Genomic DNA, 21254 nt, shown 5'->3' on the forward strand with positions numbered 1-21254 from the left:
GTCGCTAGCATGCCCAGACAAAGACGATTGGAGAGGAAAAGATACATATCTGATAAGGGATAGAACGCGCGCAAGGAATTAAGAAAGAGAGAGAGACAAAGAGAGAAAAAGGTGGGGTGGGAGGGGGGGAGGGGGGGGGGGAAACCCACTTCAATGCTGTGTAAAAGTCATATTTTTTCTCTCGAGACAATGTGACCTAATGTGACAGTTGGCACATTAGGTCACATTGCAGTCCTGGCAGAAGTAAAACAAAATAGGTATAGAGAGGAACAACTAGTCTGTCTATTAGAGGACATAAAGAGACAGCTGTGGTAGCTAGAGAGGAACAACTAGTCTGTCTATTAGAGGACATAAAGAGACAGCTGTGGTAGCTAGAGAGGAACAACTAGTCTGTCTATTAGAGGACATAAAGAGACAGCTGTGGTAGCTAGAGAGGAACAACTAGTCTGTCTATTAGAGGACATAAAGAGACAGCTGTGGTAGCTAGAGAGGAACAACTAGTCTGTCTATTAGAGGACATAAAGAGACAGCTGTGGTAGCTAGAGAGGAACAACTAGTCTGTCTATTAGAGGACATAAAGAGACAGCTGTGGTAGCTAGAGAGGAACAACTAGTCTGTCTATTAGAGGACATAAAGAGACAGCTGTGGTAGCTAGAGAGGAACAACTAGTCTGTCTATTAGAGGACATAAAGAGACAGCTGTGGTAGCTAGAGAGGAACAACTAGTCTGTCTATTAGGGGACATAAAGGGACAGCTGTGGTAGCTAGAGAGGAACAACTAGTCTGTCTATTAGGGGACATAAAGGGACAGCTGTAGTAGCTAGAGAGGAACAACTAGTCTGTCTATTAGAGGACATAAAGAGACAGCTGTGGTAGCTAGAGAGGAACAACTAGTCTGTCTATTAGGGGACATAAAGAGACAGCTGTGGTAGCTAGAGAGGAACAACTAGTCTGTCTATTAGAGGACATAAAGAGACAGCTGTGGTAGCTAGAGAGGAACAACTAGTCTGTCTATTAGGGGACATAAAGAGACAGCTGTGGTAGCTAGAGAGGAACAACTAGTCTGTCTATTAGAGGACATAAAGAGACAGCTGTGGTAGCTAGAGAGGAACAACTAGTCTGTCTATTAGAGGACATAAAGAGACAGCTGTGGTAGCTAGAGAGAAACAACTAGTCTGTCTATTAGGGGACATAAAGAGACAGCTGTGGTAGCTAGAGAGGAACAACTAGTCTGTCTATTAGGGGACATAAAGGGACAGCTGTGGTAGCTAGAGAGGAACAACTAGTCTGTCTATTAGGGGACATAAAGAGACAGCTGTGGTAGCTAGAGAGGAACAACTAGTCTGTATATTAGAGGACATAAAGAGACAGCTGTGGTAGCTAGAGAGGAACAACTAGTCTGTCTATTAGAGGACATAAAGGGACAGCTGTGGTAGCTAGAGAGAAACAACTAGTCTGTCTATTAGGGGACATAAAGGGACAGCTGTAGTAGCTAGAGAGGAACTATAAAAGACAGGAGAAAAAGGAGGTAGAGGAAGAGCTGGGGGAAAGGTACAGCACAACGGATGTCCAGGATGGGAGAGAATTGGGGGTAGTTGGAATGGTCATATAAAGTTGATCATGGGGTTGAGAGTGGGGAGAGGGTTAGGTTGGGTAATAGTTTGTGTTTATGTGAGTATGCATAGTATATCTACATGTGTGTGATACGTGTGCGTGTCTTTGTGTGTGTGTGTGTCTGTGTGTGTGTGTGTGCGTGTGTGTGTGTGTGTGAGAGAGACACACACTGTGTATGAGGCTATGGGACTCATGCAAGAAAGGTCCAGAGGGAGAGAGAGAGAGAGAAGTAAAAAACTAAAACGATGGAGAATATGCCGAGACTCAGACTTAGAGACAGAAGGACAGACCGGGAGGATAAGGAGATGGGACACGAGGCAGAACAGAACAGACCCGAGCAACAAGACTGCAGACTGAAGGAACAGACAAACAAGACACTGATGGGCAAGATAATGTACTGTATGCAGAGGTAGGGGAAGGATGGAGGGGAGAGGGTAAGGGAAGGTAGTAGGGGAGAGGGTAAGGGAAGGTAGTAGGGGAGAGGGTAAGGGAAGGGAGGAGAAAAGAGGGTAGGGGAAGGTAGGAGGGGAGAGGATGGGGAAAGGTAGGACGGAGGGGCGAGGGTAGGGGAGGTAGGAGGGGAGATGGTAGAGGAAGGTAGGAGGGGAGAGGGTAGGGAAGGGTAGGGTGGTGAAGGAAGGAAGGAGGGGAGAGGGTAGGTAGGAGAGGAGAGGGTAGAGGAAGAAGAGGGAACGGTAAAAGGAGAGAGGGTAGGGGGAGGTAGGAGGGGAGAGGGTAGGAGGGGAGAGGGTAGGGGGAAGATAGGAGGAGAGAGGGTAGGGGGAAGATAGGAGGAGAGAGGGTAGGGGGAAGATAGGAGGAGAGAGGGTAGGGGGAAAATAGGAGGAGAGAGGGTAGGGGGAAGATAGGAGAAGAGAGGGTAGGGGGAAGGTAGGAGAAGAGAGGGTAGGGGGAAGGTAGGAGAAGAGAGGGTAGGGGGAAGATAGGAGGAGAGAGGGTAGGGGGAAGATAAGAGGAGTGAGGTTAGGGGGAAGGTAGGAGAAGAGAGGGTAAAGAGACTGATTCTGGCCAAAGTAAATAAAAACATGTCTCGAAGTGGGTTTGAGGTCTCACACACTGGGGCTTCAAATCAGAGATTCAACTGCCCCCCCATCCCCAGGCTTGTTGCCAGCAAAAACCAGGGCTGCATAACGGTTCAGGGGGGGGGGGGGGGAATGGCATTCCGAACACACCGTGTCGATTCAAATGGGATTCATTCAATCATAGTATCGGATAACCTTGACTGTTTTTCCATGAGGGAGAGCACCATTCAAGCTTACAGCACACTTCCTCTAAAAGGATTTACCTGTTTGTGTACACCACCGAGCGTGCATTTCAATAAAGTAACTCTGGGCTGTGATCTTTAATACATAAACCAAGCCTGTGCACAAGGAGACATCCAAGAAATGTTTATCTCTACTTCTCAGAATCTGAACTGTAGAATCTACCGCAATTGATTGGTCACAGCATCACGGAGGTATCTCCCCTTTTACAGTAAGTGTAAAAGTAAATGAATAATGCATTCACTCACATGAGTATCGTCTCCGTTGGGTGATAATCATATTATCCCAAACACCCACACCAGTGCTCTTCCAGAGTAATAAATGTATCACTATCCACTTTAAACAACGCCACTTAATATAATGTTTACATACCCTACATTACTCATCTCATATGTATATACTGTACTTAAATGTAAATGTACTCTAGACCATCCACTGCATCTTGCCTATGCCGTTCTGTACCATCACTCATTCATATATATTTTTTTATGTACATATTCTTATTAATTCCTTTACACTTGTGTGTATAAGGTAGTTGTTGTGAAATTGTTAGGTTAGATTACTCGTTGGATATTACTGAATTGTCGGAACTAGAAGCACAAGCATTTCGCTACACTCGCATTAACATCTGCTAACCATGTGTATGTGACAAATAAAATTTGATTTGATTTGAGAGTACCTTAGCAAAACCCCTCTAACTCACTGACAATGTCAATTGCTACTGTAGACCAGCGTGTCACAACCCAACCTTGAGGTCAAGGTGCTCTAATCAGATGATGTGGCCCTAAGTCCTGGTTACTACACATTTCCCTTCAAGATAACTTATTTTTTTGTGTGAATTACTTTGTGTTTAGTTATAGTAAAATAGGTAACTCAAATGCATTATGTAAAAAATACAACAAATTTAGCTTAACACAGTTTAAGACAAGAATAACTATTTCCAAAATGGTCTCCTATTTGCGAAAAGAACGAAAAGAATGTAGGCACCATATTCACAAGACGTGGCCAATCACAACGCTAACAAAAGGGTGGCATAACATTGTCTTTCATAACCGGTCATGACTGAATCACAACGCTAACAAAAGGGTGGCATACCATTGTCTTTCATAACCGGTCATGACTGAATCACAACGCTAACAAAAGGGTGGCATAACATTGTCTTTCATAACCGGTCATGACTGAATCACAACGCTAACAAAAGGGTGGCATAACATTGTCTTTCATAACAGGTCATGACTGAATCACAACGCTAACAAAAGGGTGGCATAACATTGTCTTTCATAACCGGTCATGACTGAATCACAACACTAACAAAAGGTTGGCATAACATTGTCTTTCATAACCGGTCATGACTGAATCACAACGCTAACAAAAGGGTGGCATAACATTGTCTTTCATAACAGGTCATGACTGAATCACAACCAACCCTCCACTTATATCAACAGAAATGACTTTGTTAAGGAGGCAGGAGAGGAGATAGTCAGAACAATGTCACATCTGTTGTCATAACTTTTATGGATTTTTGTCATGATCCCCTGTTCTGTCCTAGTACGTATGATGTCACTCTTATGACAGATACGTATGATGTCACTCTTATGACAGATGTTTTGCAGTGCACTTCAAGTAAAGTATTGGCCCTAGCCCTAATCTCTCCCCCAAAAAGTACTTATTGAAGAACAAAGGTGAAAGGTCAGCCCATTCTTCACACGGACATGCATGGGTGTGGGCATGACATGAGTAACAGATTAACAAGGCCCGACACAAGAGAACCAGTACAGTCCAAACATGTCACCCAAGCCCATACAAGCATGCCATTCACAATCTAGCATGGTGTGGGACACACTCACAATCAAAGAAAAGGAAATCCAACTTAAAATCTACAAAAAACATTGAGTCTTAACAGTATAGCCAACATCACAGTGTGTGGGTGTGTTCCTCAAGGCTCTGTATTTTTTTTTCGGGGGGGGGGGGGACTCATGGCCACTTAAAAACCATTGCCAAATTCGAAACACTTGAATATTAAATAAGTACATTTACAAGGGAAGTCTATTTAGGTTAAATTGTATGGACATTGGAATAGGAGAACACCAGTTTGGGTTTTGACAGTTCTGTTCTCTCCCTTGGGGCGAAGGTCAGACAATGGACCGAGCATTGGTGGTTGAGCGAATTCGTTTTTTTTTTTTTACCTTTCACCCTTGGCCACCACTTCTAAGATTCTACTGTTACATTTTCTGAAATATAGGTCTCTCCCCCAGGAACAATGGGGTAACAATCTCCTTTCAAGTCTTTCAAGCATGCGTAAAAGGAACAATCATCTAACTTCTAATCTAATGCATTTACGTAGCCTAGGATAAATTCTGATTGGTTCTACCCTCAGAATGTCTCCGGGATATCTGTTTAAACAGAGCATCATTAGTTCAAGGTCAGACAATAAACTGCAGCTTGGTTATATCCTATACATCTTGAGATGGGTAGGCTGACAGTAGCAGACAAAGCTGTTTCAATTGGTTAACATTTGGATCTCAAGTCAATGCCTCACCCCACTACCATTACCTTGATGTCGTACTGTATACGAAATGATTATGGGATAGAGTGGAGTGGACGGCTTTATCATGCACTTGGCACTGTAAGCTCTCTCTCAAACAATAGAGTGATGTGGGGAATGCTGCTCTTTCTCTGTGATGCTACCCTTTAGAAACACGAACCTAGCAACAACAAAAAATAAAGAAATAAAGAATCCCAATTGCATTGACACGTCTCCTTATTCACAAAGACCAGGTGCCCAATAGGCACATATAGACTAGTGATCAAAATATACCACTGATTTGGACTTCAAGCCCCAATGTGGTGAGAAATACAACTCAAAAGGTCTGACAGTGGACGAAGGTGAAGAAGCAGTCAAGAGAGAACGCCAGAGTACTGAGCGGGGCCGGAGTGGGGCCAGAGTACTGAGCTAACTCTAAGTGGGGCCGGAGTTCAGTGACAAAATGGAGGTCAGAAGGCTGCGGACAATATCGGCCATTTTGGTGAGGCAGTTTGTCCTGCCCCAAAATGAAGAAGGGGGGGAAGCCAAAATAATGTGTGGCCTTTAGTGTCACCTTGAAGCTGAGATTACACCCTCTCGGTGCCTGAGGACACAGGCGTGATATGGAGATTCTGAAGTTACAAGCGTGGAGCACATTTACATAGAAACCACATGGGGCTGCCTACACCTTGGCTGAAGCAATGCTAAATAGTCTCTATGGCTGGCTCATCAAAATGGAGATTATTACATGAGGGATACTGACAGAAATCCTGGCTGGATATCTGATAATAGCAAACAGGAGGTTCAGAAGATTTTATAGTGCCTGACTATTCCATCGTCTTACAGATGGAAGACAAGCAGCCAAATTATAATGCAGATAGGTCTCAGCTTGGCCGTGAATTAGTCAGATTGGAAAGACTATAGAAATTAGGTCCAAAACTGGGAGTAAATTGATCCCTGTTTTGTGCTGCAAAATACAAATTTCTTAATTTATACAGGGCTCCAAGGATACAGATATATATGTGTGTGGTTTTAAGGGGGGGATATCATCTCCAGGACTCCTTTAAACAAAAATGGCTGGCTTCCACAATGGCCAGCGAGAAAATAAGGTGTAATCTAGCTTTCTTTCCCGACAGTTAAACACAAATGCACAGCAGGACATGCAAGCACATTCAAAACAAGGCAGGCATCATAGTAGGACTGCCACATTCACATGCAGTCAGCACAGTGTTCCTGCATCATCGACAATGTGGATAAAGTTTTTATTCAATTTCTCCAGACACTAACTACAGACCAACTACATTAATATGTAGATATCAATATAGGTCTGCAAAAATGATTTTTTTAATCATCGGCTAAGACTTCTGGGCTCACTTGTTAAATTTCCTTCAGTGGGATCATGTCATAGTTTGAGGACTTTATTCTGAGAGGACAACAATGGGAGAATATCGACCCTCCGGTATTCAAGACATCAATTGGTACAATTGCTAATAGAGTGTCTGTTTCTCACTAATTGGTGCAAGGTACAGCGGGAGCCGACAAACCCCTCATGTGTGTCTGAGACGAGTGAGGGCTCAAAAGAGATGATTATGTACATTTGCCTAATGAACTGTGTCGCTGAACGGCGTTGAGACGGAGGATTTCTACGGCAGTGGTGGCTTAGTTGAAACAGGCGAGGAGAGAAGAGACACAAAAGGAGACCACACATGTTGAGAGCCCCGCAGCACAGCAGTGTATGGGGCAACTAATGTGAGAGGTCATTAATGCCTCGCCTGCAACTTGTTGGTTCCACTGCCCACAGTAGTGTTAGGTTGAGGGGAGGGGTACAGTACAGTATGTCATCAGGTTTGTCTAAAATAGCGGGCAGTACCGGACCAGGTCCTATAAGCAGCCACTAGAGGCCTTTGCGATGACAAACACTAAACTAGGAAACTTAAAACTAATGGCAATAAAATCCCAAGTCCTGGGAGACATGGCGAAGTGTTTCATTATTTATTCTTCCCCTTTTCTGAGTTGGCGAGCGCACAGGAAGAGAGGTGACCCTATGTCTCTCTGATGCAGCCTACAGTAAATGCCGGCCTGCATGGTTACACATGACCAGGGGAGAGTGCAGCCCTCCACTCTGTGGCAATTATTAAAGGGACTATTTTGTTGCAGTTGGAACGCAACGTGGGTCTGGACATGCTTTCGCAAACCCAGCAGGGCCACTTTACAGAGAGACAGAGCTCGTATTCTTGGGCCTAATCCTCAGGAGATCCACATATAGACATCTAACGTGCAGAAAATATAAAAACATCATATCTCTCAGAGGAGACAGATAGGGGAAGTTTGTGAGCAAGTCTGCCATCTCTTCTGCCTGAATGAGTGATATGCCTGATCGAACAAACTTGTTGAACATCATGTATTTCCGTCTCCCAACAACCCGGCTCTTGCCCAAAATCTATGTAATGTATTCATAAGCACTCTGGAGCTGTAAAATGTACAGGCAAGTTCACTGCAGTCAGTGACATGAGATTTAATACAGATCTGTCTCTGATTCATTTAAAAATCTGCTGCTCCAAAACCAGCACACACACCGACTGTAACACTTTATGTTGAAAACTCCTTCGAAAGCTGATGGGAAGCTAGATTCAAGACACTCAATTTAGACACGAGCAAACAAAACAAAGTTTGCATTGGTCTGCAATTAATTTGTCATTCTCTCCTCGCTATTAGATCAGGAGTTATAACGCAAACACATCAAAAAAAAACGCTCCGTATTTGTTTATGTCCAATTTGAGAACCTTAAATTGCCCTGCCTTGCATCAATCTGAAAATCAATTCAGACATGCTGAAAAGGCGACGAAATGAATAATAAAGCAGAGTTTGATTGAGTCTGCCGAATGCTGAAGGACAGGCAGCAGTCAGGCGACAAACCAAATGTGTCTGATTGCCTTCATTGGAAAATAACAAACCCATGCAGAAGTCATTATATATCGGCTATTGATCTTCGTGAGACTGTAAAAGGCATCTTGAAATCTCCACTGAAACCCAATCTAGCCCAATCAGGTCTAATGTTCAGTAATGGATTGTTATAAGCAAGATGACAGGAACGCTGGCTATGTTCACACTTATTATTACATCATAAAGGGATTCAAGAAGCAACAACTTTAACTAAGAAAAAAAACCTGACCACAAAAAAAATAACCACAACTAACAATTTTTTGGAAGTTAAAAAACAGAACAAAACAATGGAACACACACACAACACCAACACCACCACACAAAAATGAGTAACTAAAAGAACAAGCAAACTAAGGTGTCAATTAGGTAAACAGTGTGTGGGTAGCAGAAGAAGTAGAGAGTGTGAAACAAATTGGCAAACAAAACAAAAAAAACAGGAAAGAATGCACAAAGAAAAGACAACGGCCAAAGGAATTCTGTTCAGGCATGCAAGCGTAGTTACATTCTCCCATCATGCATCAGGCCCTGTTATTTCCAAGTGGTACGTTTCCATGACAACAAGTGCAAGAAAGCTTTCAGAGCAGAAGCAATACCAAAGGATACCAACGAGAAAAGGCCCCACAATGCAAAGGTAAAATAAACAAAACCCGAACTAAACAGGTTTGTTTGAATCATTTCTTCTTTTGAATAAGAATAAAGAAAGTTGCCCATCAGAAATATTTAGCAGTTTTGATATAATTTGTTTAGAATTTCTTCAAATTAGTAATGAATCGAGCTTTGTAATAGATAAATAGATTTCAGATTTTCAACATTTTTGTTTTGTTATATGTGGGTAAAAAAAGTGAAAAAGCAAAAACACACCAACCTTCTCGAAGCTCTGAGGGATGAAAAGGGGTTGATGCAGAACACAATGACATGAGGAGAAGAGAAAAATAGGGGAAACAGAGAGAGAGTAAAAAAAGCCACCTCAAGGCGTTTAGCTGCAGCTACATTTCTCTTTGGTTTTTCCTCGGCTCTCTGTCTCTGCTATCAGTGACAGCCGTCTTTACGAAACTTGCCTGGCCACTTAAATAAGATTTGACCCAAAAACAAAATCAGATTCACCCCAGTGGCCGCGCTGTTGCCTGTTAGGAAAAGTGGGCCACCACTGGAGTCAAATCAAGCGTATCATCATTATAAAAATTCACAAGCTCCTTAGCCACCCATGGTGGGCATATTTGCTTTCATTAGAGAAGGAAAGAAAATACAGAGAAAATAAAGAAAACCAATGAAACAACCCAAGGTAAAAAATTAAATAACCAATAGGACACAATTTGTGCTTAAATTAGCAGCTACAGTATAAAATATATTTACTTCAACCAGGTGGTTATGAACAAGCCAAAACGTGACATTTTGACAATGGACAGGTCTGTGGCTACAGTCTTCTAAACAATACTAATATTGGGTAATGTTCACCTGGGGTTTGATCCCTACTGGAGCTGCTAATTTCAAGTGCAATTTGATTTGTGAACAAAACATACTAGTCAACATCAAATATTAGAATTGATTGATAAATAAATTAAAACCAAAAAGAGACAGTTGATACAATCACAAATAACATGTGTGGATACATCTCGGTCTTCTGTACTGACCGTCCTGGGCTTTTAGGAAAATAAAAAGGTACTGTTGCTTTTGGGAATCGCCTCAGTTACTGGAACAAAGCTTGGTCTGAGGACATGACGTCCATTTTGACTATAGAACTCTTCTATACATTCTAAGACTACACAACGTTCCCAATACATGTTTGTTTATCACACCAGTGGGTCTTTTATTCTGCCACAGAGGACATACGCTGCTTGACTCCGAGTACCAAAGCATCACAAAGACGGCATGGCCACTTAGAGATGCAGTCCGGTATCTTAAGCACTTAAAAATTCATAACATATTGTATTTTTTTGCAGGACGTAACATATCATGCGACATAAATGACGTAGTACACATTGTGCACAATTTTCGGGGGGCCATTTTGGCTCGTGAGCACTACTTTCATAACTACTGGCTGAGATTATACAAAAGCTTTAAGATGGACCTTTAATGGGGCTCCCGAGTGGTGCAGCGGTCTAAGGCACTGCATCTCAGTGCTAGAATCCAGGCTGTATCACAACCGGCCGTGATTGGGAGTCCCATAGGGCGGCGCACAATTGGCCCAGCGTCGTCCGGGTTTGGCCGGTGTAGGCCGTCATTGTAAATAATAATTTGTTCTTAACTGACTTGCCTAGTTAAATAAAGGTTAAATAATAATAATTATAGAGGAGTGGTAATATGGCATTAGTAACAGCAATAATGAAAAGGCAGCTCCCTGACCCATTTTATAATGTAAGACTTGTGAATTATTTAGTGGGAACAAAGTTATCTGGTACACTGCCGGTACATACTGAGCAGATATGTAAGGCATCTTTTCTAATATGCACAAAATAAATAACACATGTCTAAAGATGCATCTGCCTCGACAGGGATTCATTATCTTTTAGAGTTAGTAGTAGGGTGTAACTTTTGTCTTCATCGCCTGTTTTGTAAGAAACTGAAATGTTTCCTCAGATTCATTGTTCTTCATATCTTCACAATTTCAGAACATAGCCCTTTAAAATGACATATTTTTAAGACAAAATTCCAAAATAGTAAATGTGGGAATTCTATCAATGGATAAAAGAAGAACAAGTACACAACAAGTCATTGTTTCTACTTGTTTCTACTATAGCGGTGCTGTAGGCATCTTACTGCAGCTCAAAACCTTTTTTCTCCATCTGAAAGGTAGACTGGGGTTGACATTTTGATTGGTCTGCACTAGGCTTTGCGACCCAATCAAAATCAGACTTACCGTCATATTCCTGTGCCTGAAAATTTAATCACATGGGCGATTTACAGCAAACCTAAGCCTACTATAACTTTCACACACGTACTTGACAAATGACTGACCACGTACTTGCTGGTCATAAAAGCATCCCTTTTCTATGTTGTATCTGCTATTTAGGGTAGATGGGGCTTTCAGAGAGGGAGCATATCAAGAGTAAAAGATACCAATTTGAACGAAACATGTTAACGGGGAGGGTTAGTTGGCGGGATACAGTCAAACACTCTCCACCATCACTGCAAGTTAAATTAACATTTACAGGGAACAATACTGGTATCAATTCCACAATAATTATATTATTAAGTCAGATTTTTCTACACAATAGTGCCCTATTTTAAGTTAAGGACTTGTATTTCCCCCCTGGTCACCATTTGTTGACATTTTACTTCGTAGTGCACTTAGACTGAGCTTCCGTCTGGCGGCCATTTTTTGTCAACGGAGTAGAAGGTTTTCTGGCCTCCGGCACCTTGTTGCACCCTACCTCGCACATATAGGTTAGCAGGGGATGAGTAACGCACGCCTTCCACGTTAGACGCCACACACTCGTACTTCCCCTGGTCCGTCTCTTCGCTGTTCTCAATCTGCAGGGCGCCTGGGAAAGACAACACCCGACAAAGACAAGGAGAGAGAGACAGAGAGAGAGAAAGAGAAGAAGAGGGAGGGGAATAACAGTATTAGTAATTACATAATGGCAGGAGAGTCAGAAACCTTTTTAATGGAAAGTATCCCTCATACATTTCTCAAAATGTTTCTCCTAATACTAATGCATACTGCTGTGACAAGCAGCGTCCCACCCAAGCTTCGCTAACCCATGAACAAAATTATAATAATTACATTTGTGAAAAGTATACATTTGCTGTTGAATGTGGATGGAAAGGATACTCAGAAATGTTGTTCTCCTCAAAACACCCATTGGTGTGCCAGAGGTGTGATAGACAGGCTGCTGAGAGGCTAAGATCGAATGTGGATTGACAAATTTAATTCACTGAAGGAGTGTAGGGGGTCATTAGCAGATCTCCAGACAAATGGTTCATCAGTTCATATCCTGAAGTGCTCTGCTTATCACAGCGTCTCTATACTCGCTGCAGCCCCACCGCGGAAATAATAGCTAACATTAACCACGTTTCCATCCGCAGCGAGTAAAGTCACAACGTATAAAAACAATTTAAAAATCACAGCAGGTGTGATGGAAACAGGATGTGTAGGTACATTTTGATAAACGTTGACGGATAATTTGTTCGTTCGACGTGGTGGAATGTTTTTGTGTCTGTAAAATTAATTATGTGACAATTGCAATGGAAATTCCTTAATCAAATATTGATATAATAAACCATCATGTCGAAGTAAACTTGGAGTCATGCCAGGATATGCTATGTTGTAGGCTACTACGATGTGGAAAAAACATGAAGGCAGATAAAGTTATGATGAGCTTCACGGTGGTTATGGCCTATATGATGAACAGTGATGAGTTTAATGCAAATTTCCAATAAATATTGAGGGTTTTATTTGAATGCTGGTGACATGATGATTGATGTTTGGCTGCAATTATCAAATAAAAATGATATTGCTCTTTTCCATATTATTTATCGCAACATTTTTGGGGATAAAATATTTAGGTAATAGATTATGCATTTTGTGCATTTTACAATTAGGGTCCGGATTGTTAAAGCCATATGGCTAATTTGTATTTGTATACAATAACCTGAGCATTATTAGTTGACTTATTAGTGTGAAGCCATTATTGGAGATGAATACCCCTGTGCGGCCGGTGGGTATGGGAGGAGGAAAGGTTATTTGAGGGAGGAAGTCGGGCCTACGAGAAGGAGTCTTGATTAGATGGGGGAGCGGTATAGTTTTTTGACTGCACTTGCTCGCACTTACTCATATGATATCTTGAATTTACTGCACACAATAGGCTTTATTTATTGCACTTATAAAGGTATTAGGATTACAGGAGTTATAAAGGAACATTTTCGTTTTTCTCATCTTTTATATTAGAAAGTCTGTAAGTCTTATATGCTTGAACGAAGAAGCATCCATTTGTTTGTAAACTTGCAATCCGAAGTGCCACACTGCCATCATCTCTGCGGACGCGCAGTAAAGCCTGCGGGGAGGGTGCGTCCCAAATAGCCCCTCTCTCTCCAGGGCAGCGGTCATATTTATTGGATGGAATAGAGACAATATGCCACTACACCATTGGTAGAGTTGTTAATGTGATGAAAACACATTGAACTACTGCTTTTTATTCGGTACATAGAAACTTAAGCCCCCATAAAGTATTTTCCACAGCAATTTATCCGCAACAAGTCAGTTTGATGGAAACACCTTGTGGCATAATGTGCACATTTTTTTAATATTCACATGAAAAACTGTCACTAATTGGATGGAAACCTAACTAGTGAGATAACTAATTGTGTATGTCCGCATCAGTCACTAAAGATATACCTTTAACCTTAGTACACGACAGGTAAAAGATGGTATGCAAAGCTCAGGTTCATGTTCAAGTCTTAATATTGGGAACTGAAGCGTGGCTCAATCTAACACAGTAAACCGTTTGGAGAATACTGTGGATGGGAAAACAGAAGTAAAACTATGGGTGTCAGATGATTCCTTGTTAACGCGTGACGATGATATCATTAGGGTTTCTACCTGGCTCGGCCCACTGACAGATTGCCGTCCCTGCCTCACTGACAAACAGAGCGCCGGCGCTCGTTAGAGTTTAGCCAAGGCACATCAATACGCCACTGGGCCTGCGCTCCTTTGCCAGAAACTACACCACAGACATATCAGTGCAGAAAGCTAACACGTTAAAGTGCCCCTAACACTCAGGTGTAAACAGGTCCCTATAATCAGCTATGTGTTATACTACTTCCTCTACTCTGACAGCCTCCTTCAATGTCCACCTAAGATCTCTAGCTCAGAGAATGTGCAAGAGCGTAAGAATAGACTATGAAACTAGATTCATTTAGAATTCTCTTCTTTATTTTTCCTTCTCCTCTCTCTTTCACTCCAACACCTCAGATTGGCTCATCTCATGCCCAATGGGGAGTCCTATCTGGCATGGTGCTCACGTCCAGCAAACTGAAACCGTCTACCTGCATGAACGCAGGTGGTGGACCTGACATGGATCTGTTTGATGTGCGCTTGGCACAGCGAGTGCCAGAGCGCCGCAGGTGGGCTGGAGCGTGGTCAAAGGTCTCCTCGGTTGAGCAGCAGGGGGGCCGTTGAATAAGAACCATGTGAAGTCCAACTCTGGGAAGAGACAGTTCCAGAAAAACGTCTGCCAGTAGCAGCTCTGCATCCTCAGTTCTGGCATCTTTCAGCTATTTGAAGACCGGGGAAACATTTTTTAATGGCTCCATAAAGCACTTGGGTTAAATAAACCATAAACTCTTAGAAAAAAAAGGTTCCAAAGGTTTCTGCAGCTGTCTCCATAAGAGAACCCTTTTTGGTTCCAGGTAGAACCCTTTTTGGTTCCAGGTAGAACCCTTTTTGGTTCCAGGTAGAACCCTTTTTGGTTGTTGGTAGAACTCTTGGGTTCCATGTAGAACCCTATGTGGAAAAGCTTCTACATGGAACACAAAAGGCTTCTACATGGAACACAAAAGGCTTCTACATGGAACCAAAAGGTTATCCTATGGGTTCTACTGCAGATGGGGTGATTACAAAGGGAGAAAGACATTCTCTGCCTGTGACCATAGATCTCTGGCCAATGAAGTGCTTTAACACGAGCAAATATGTATTTGACATTCCAGTCACTTGGCAGACGCTCTTATTCAGAGCAACTTACAGTAGAGCGCATACATTTTCACACTGGTCCCCCGTGGGAATCAAACCCACAACCCTACTGATGAACGCGCCATGCTCTACCAACTGAGCGACACGGAACAGTTGCATTTGTTTCTATATTTCTCTGAGAGTTCCTGTACCAAAACAAATAGAACTAAAATCATTTTCTACCTAATAGCTTCCGATGCCAACTGAAACATGAATTCTTAACCTTTCCCAAGCACACACAAACAATCAATTAGTATTATTGATTGTACGTGTAAAACCTCACTGATTCAAAGTGAGAGAATCTCAAGATGACTACACACATCAGCAAAGTCTAATTAATTATACACTAATTAAAATCAACGAGAGGCTCCTGTGGATTGAGTTTTTCAGTTCGAGGAGCGACTTTGAGTGAGTATGTGTGTTTTTATATGCGCTGCACTACTTTAAGTAAGACTCTTTGCTAGGCGCCATCAGCTGGTTCTAGAGCCTGCAATGACTTCATTACATATTTGCAGCCATTATTTCAAAGTACATCTGACGAGTACAGAGTCCTTAAGCTGGGAAGAGCAGGCAAAATAACGACTTTATTCTATTTCAAGTCGCTTTTCTTCCTCCATCTGTCAGTCACTTTATTGTAAAATCTCTTCCTGGAACAGAGCTGGAAATATCTTGTCAAACTAATCAATGGTTCTCATTGCATTGGTGCTATACATTTCATGCACTTCCTTTCTGTTGGGTAAGTCTGCTCAAATTGTGTCTGCCTGTGCCAAAGAACGTCATTATTGTATATAATGGTTATAATTTCTATTCAAATACCATTCGCATGAATCCACTGTGACTAAGACTCTCCCTCTCTATGCTTCCCCCTCTTCTTCAATATAATACATTGGTAATTTCAGTCTTTTTGACCAGGCAGTCCCTGGCCAACTGAGGGTACCGTCGTTAAAGACAATAGGGCCTAAAGCTCTTATTAACATGCTGGAATCCAAACAAAATGTCTTTGATGTTCAGTTTCTATCCACCCCCTTCCCTGACACACCACCCCATCCCTTCCCTCCTTCCCCTTAGTCTTTGGGTTTTTAATGACTATTTTCTGTGTATTTTGCATAATTGCACTCCTAGAACCCTGCCAGCCGCCTGGCAGACTGTAGCTTGCAGTGTGTGCATGGCCATTGGCGTTTTAAGACAGAAAAGAAATTACACAAAATAATAAAAGCTAAAAATATTTCGTGCCAGCAACTGGCTATGTGCACAAAGCTCCACATGGCCACACAAAGGGGGCTTACAGATAGAGACCTGCCGTATATTTTTAAGATAAACAGCAATTTACAGTGACACAAGCAAAATGCCCCTGAAACACGTCACTAAAGCTCACTTGCAGCAGGATTTGCGGCACGCCACGAACCCTCTCCAGCTGTGAAGCCTTGTCACAAGCACAACAATAATGACAGTAATAAAGTTTTCCGGGGCGCACGTCTACTTTGTTCAATGTCATTAGGGAAAGGGACGTGCTTGCCATACCATGCATTTAAAGGGCCATGTTCATGGCTGATTAGTCATAGAATCTATTGGTCGACCATTGAACAGTCCGTCACTGCTGGACTAGTTATAAATGAGACAGCTAGTCGAAACTAGTGGTGTTGAGATGCTCTGGGCCTAGACACCACTATGTTGTATTGATACTACTACAATACCTGAGGCTCCTACTCCCAAATATACCCAAATAGCCTGGCTCATCCAAAAATAGGTCCCTTTCCAAGACATTCCTCTCTCAACTCCCCTCAGACAACCACCTCACCCCCACCACACAACATCATCACTAGAGGAATGGGGGGGAAGTGATGGGGGTTTTAGACAGTCAAACACACGCTAGTGTATTAGGACAAACGAGAGAGGGAGATGACAAAGGAGAGAGGGAGAGAGAGAGGGTAAGGGAGTGGAGGGGTCTGGCACAGAAAGATAATTAATTCCAGAAAGTGCCCGTGGCCACAGGCTGCACACCCTATTGCCGATTATGTGCAGGCTTGGCCATGTGAACCCCTCCAGTCCCATTTGGGTAATTCAATTATTGCGGGCTGGCAGGCCCTGATTGATTTGTTTAGGAGATCAACAAGATGGCTGGCTGTAGTTTAACACTGCTTGCAGAGCTTGTCCAGGCCTGGTGGTGGAACAGGAGAGAGAGAGTCTCGCTTACTGCCTTTTCTCTTCTACTATGTTCAATTCTCATCCTTCTCACTGGTATTCTGCACTTCTTATTTGTCCTCTTTTCAACATCCTCTCTCACCTAATTTTCTCATAGACATTTCTCTGTTCATTTAAAGCCACACCTTTAAATACTAAACAACTAATTCAGACTACTGGGAAAAAAACGCTTTCCCAACTGAGTTACGAACGGTGACAAGTGTACTTTCGAGAAAGAGAGAGAGAGAGAGAGTGTATCCGGAGAGAGAGATGAGAGAGAGCGAGAACAAGCGAGAACGAGCGAGAGATAGAGAGAGAGAGAGAGAGAGAGAGAGAGAGAGAGACAGCAGTGTGTTTGAATAACAGGAGCAGGGACAAGTGACAGGTCTGTCCAAATCTGGTGTCTCCTCTCTCGCTGTCATGCGGGCCACGCTCCACCGCCACCACAAGGTCGTTGGACGTGAGCACGCCAGCAGGGGACTCCGAAACATGATGCCAATGTTGTCACCGTCCATCTGGCAGCTTGTAACTCTCTCATTAAACCTATTATGAAGCAGGTAGGGAGTCCACTGCCTTCCTACAGGCCAGTTCTCAGGTAGGGACTCCACTGGCTTCCTACAGGCCAGTTCTCAGGTAGGGACTCCACTGCCTTCCTACAGGCCAGTTCTCAGGTAGGGAGTTCACTGCCTTCATACAGGCCAGTTCTCAGGTAGGGAGTTCACTGCCTTTCTACATGCCAGTTCTCAGGTAGGGACTCCACTGCCTTCCTACAGGCCAGTTCTCAGGTAGGGAGTCCACTGCCTTCCTACAGGCCAGTTCTCAGGTAGGGAGTTCACTGCCTTTATACAGACCAGTTCTCAGGTAGGGAGTCCACTGCCTTCATACAGACCAGTTCTCAGGTAGGGAGTTCACTGCCTTCATACAGGCCAGTTCTCAGGTAGGGAGTTCACTGCCTTCATACAGACCAGTTCTCACAGGCACTCTTGCATGGCAACAGTTGTGCGAACAGTAGTTTGGTCACAGTTTTGGAGCTTTTCTCGCTTTTTAACCCTTTCAATACACAACGAGGTAAATCACACGAAACAAGCCACCTGTATGTACCACATTATCTGTTGTGGCTTAGAGGGACATTAGTGTCTGTGGAGCTGACATCCAGAGATCACCCCTTCGTAAACCTCAAAACAGGTGGTACAGTCCATCGCCCCTCCTCCTCCCACTCCTTTTGGTTCAGCCTAGTTCCCACCACCCTTTTGCTTTGATATCCCCACAAACCACCTGCGTCCCTATAAATCACCTCTGGCAGTTGTGGTGGAGCTGGCAGTAGAACTCCGGTAGTGAGGGGAAATCTCTGTTGTGGATCACTGATCTCATTATGTAAATGAAAAAGTTCATAAGTCACGCTCACTTTTGTTCACCGCAATTTGATTTATGGGGGACCTTTTTTATGCCAGACATTATGAGCATGGTTCTTCGCTGGTTTACAGGCAAGGCTCTGTTTGCGTGGTTCAAGGATTTCTCCTTCATGGAATGTGGAGTAGTTGCATTTTGTTTAATGTCTATTGGTTCTCTCATGTATGTCAATGAAAAGATACGGCAGAGGAATATATTCAACTACTGAATACTAGCATCACCTCAGAATTATAGAGCTAAAAAGGAAACAAACAAAAACATGAACCAGTTGGTCATAATAACACCCCACCACCCATTCCTGCCTACCGATGTTGGCCCAATCCCCCCAAAAATGAGGTGAAATACTGACAGAGAAATGGGATGTTTACCTACCTGCTTATCCCTGTAAAGAACGCAATTTTATTACAAACACAGTAAAGATGACTTTAAAACAACACAGTAAAAATATCAACCTTGGTGAGAAACTGCATCAATTGTGCCCAAACTAGATTATCGAGAAGAGAGATGGGAGGAACATTCCGCCGTGGTAGCAATCATTTCCCATAATTTCCTGTGTTACATTCAACTGTGACATCCTCTCCCTTATAGTCGATCATTTGGTTTGGAAAATACATCTTGAATGCTGTTTAATGCAGTGGCCACAGCCATTTTAGAGACACCCATCGCCTATTTCCGTTCTAGACCACGTCACACTGCAGCAACTGGGATAGGAAACCAAATGTCATTTATGCATGTTTTTTTACCACATTCTGAGAGTGTCTCCTGCCACGACTCATTAGGAGGTCGAGCAGAGGCTGAACATTAACATACATAATGTGGTCATAGCAACGGGAAAGGATATAAGGGCTGACAGGGGGGGGGGGGGGGGGGGTGTGCGGCTGAACAGTTTACCCAGCAATCATTAACCTGGTGAGATGAACAAATACCCCTGCAAAACTCACCTCAACATCTCCAAACATTTGAAATGTCAGTGTCAAAAGCAAACAAACCACCCCTAATAACCCCCAACCACCCTTAAACCACCCCTAATAACCCCCAACCACCCTTAAACCACCCCTAATAACCCCAAAACACCCTTAAACCACCCCCAATAACCCCCAACCACCCTTAAACCACCCCTAATAACCCCCAACCACCCTTAAACCACCCCTAATAACCCCCAACCACCCTTAAACCACCCCTAATAACCCCCAACCACCCTTAAACCACCCCTAATAACCCCAAAACACCATCCTTCTCCCCCAACCGCCATCCTTCTCCCCCCAACCAACTTTAATAATCCCCCCAACCACCATCCCCCCCCAACCACCACCCCCCCCCCCCAACCACCTTTAATAATAATCCCCCCAACCACCATCCTTCTCCCCCAACCACCCTAATAACCCCCAACCACCATCCTTCTCCCCCCAAACATCCCTGATAACCCCCAACCACCATCCTTCTCCCCCCAACCATCCCTAATAACCCCCCCAACCATCCCTAATAACCCCCCTACCATCCCTAATAACCCCCCAACCATCCCTAATAACCCCCAAACCATCCCTAATAACCCCCCAACCATCCCTATTAACCCCCCAACCATCCCTAATAACCCCAACCATCCCTAATACCCCCCCAACCATCCCTAATAACCCCCATACCATCCCTAATAACCCCCCAACCATCCCTAATAACCCCCCAACCATCCCTAATAACCCCCCAACCATCCCTAATAACCCCCCAACCACCATTTTCCTCCTGCTAAACACCCATCGCTCCACCAGATTGCAACTTTTCCGGTACTTCTCACATTCCAGAGGTAAACAAACACAAAACACACACACACACACATTAAACAATTGCACGGCAAGGATGGAATGAAACACAAAATAGGAAAAAAAACAGATACACACACGTAGACAAAGAACACAGAGGACAAAAAGATGACCGTTCGCTGGTAATAGAAAAGTCTTGATTTGTTTTGGAGAAGGAGCTAGCTCAGTTTAGTCACTTCATTTGAATAAGAATGGATTCAATCTGGTTAGATAAGAGGTCAAGGTTCAGTTGTGTTGTTAGTTATAGTCTTACCTCGGATGGGGGTACCCTCTGGAAGAAGAGATACAAAACAACAGTTTAGTTAAAGATTAACGTTAGTAGGAGTTATTTGTTTTTATGAATCAACCAGTTCCTTGCTAATTGGCCGTCATGATCAAAGTGTTTTAGAGTTTTTTTATCAACGGAACTTATTCATTGGGACTTGAAAGACCTCCCACTGCTGGTCTCACAAAGGAACAGAAAGTTGGTATGGTGGGCACACTCTTGTCCCCTTCTCTCCTCCTCACCCTCTCTTCTCCTCTCACTCTCACCTCCTTTCTCTCTCCTCCTCCTCTCCTCTCTTACTCTCCTCTCTTCCTCTCCCTCTCTCCTCCTCAGCCATATTAAGGCGGGAACACAAAGCAGCATCTGAGCTTGGAGAGAGGTTTGGGGTCTTGGAGTTTATGTTTTATCATTGCCACTATTAACACTGATAAGGGGAGTCGAAAGAGGATTGGACCTAAGTCAATGTGCCTGCTAAGATCACATAGCCCTTTCCCAGCCAAGTGACCTTGCGGTCTGGGAAGCCAAACAGTTGACAGCCCTGGTACCAGACTACC

At 43.3% G+C, this 21254-nt stretch overlaps 1 protein-coding gene across 1 annotated transcript in view; it reads right to left on the bottom strand.

Annotated features, from left to right (window-relative positions):
• The window catches only part of ptprsa (protein tyrosine phosphatase receptor type Sa), a 454642-nt gene that overhangs the window by 136421 nt on the left and 296967 nt on the right, over positions 1-21254 (bottom strand). The window contains 1 exon segment of the mRNA XM_071342488.1: positions 11735-11845. Within this exon segment, the coding sequence (XP_071198589.1) occupies positions 11735-11845 (111 nt within the window).

Source organism: Salvelinus alpinus, chromosome 15, assembly GCF_045679555.1.
Source record: "Salvelinus alpinus chromosome 15, SLU_Salpinus.1, whole genome shotgun sequence".
Classification (NCBI taxonomy): Eukaryota; Metazoa; Chordata; class Actinopteri; order Salmoniformes; family Salmonidae; genus Salvelinus; species Salvelinus alpinus.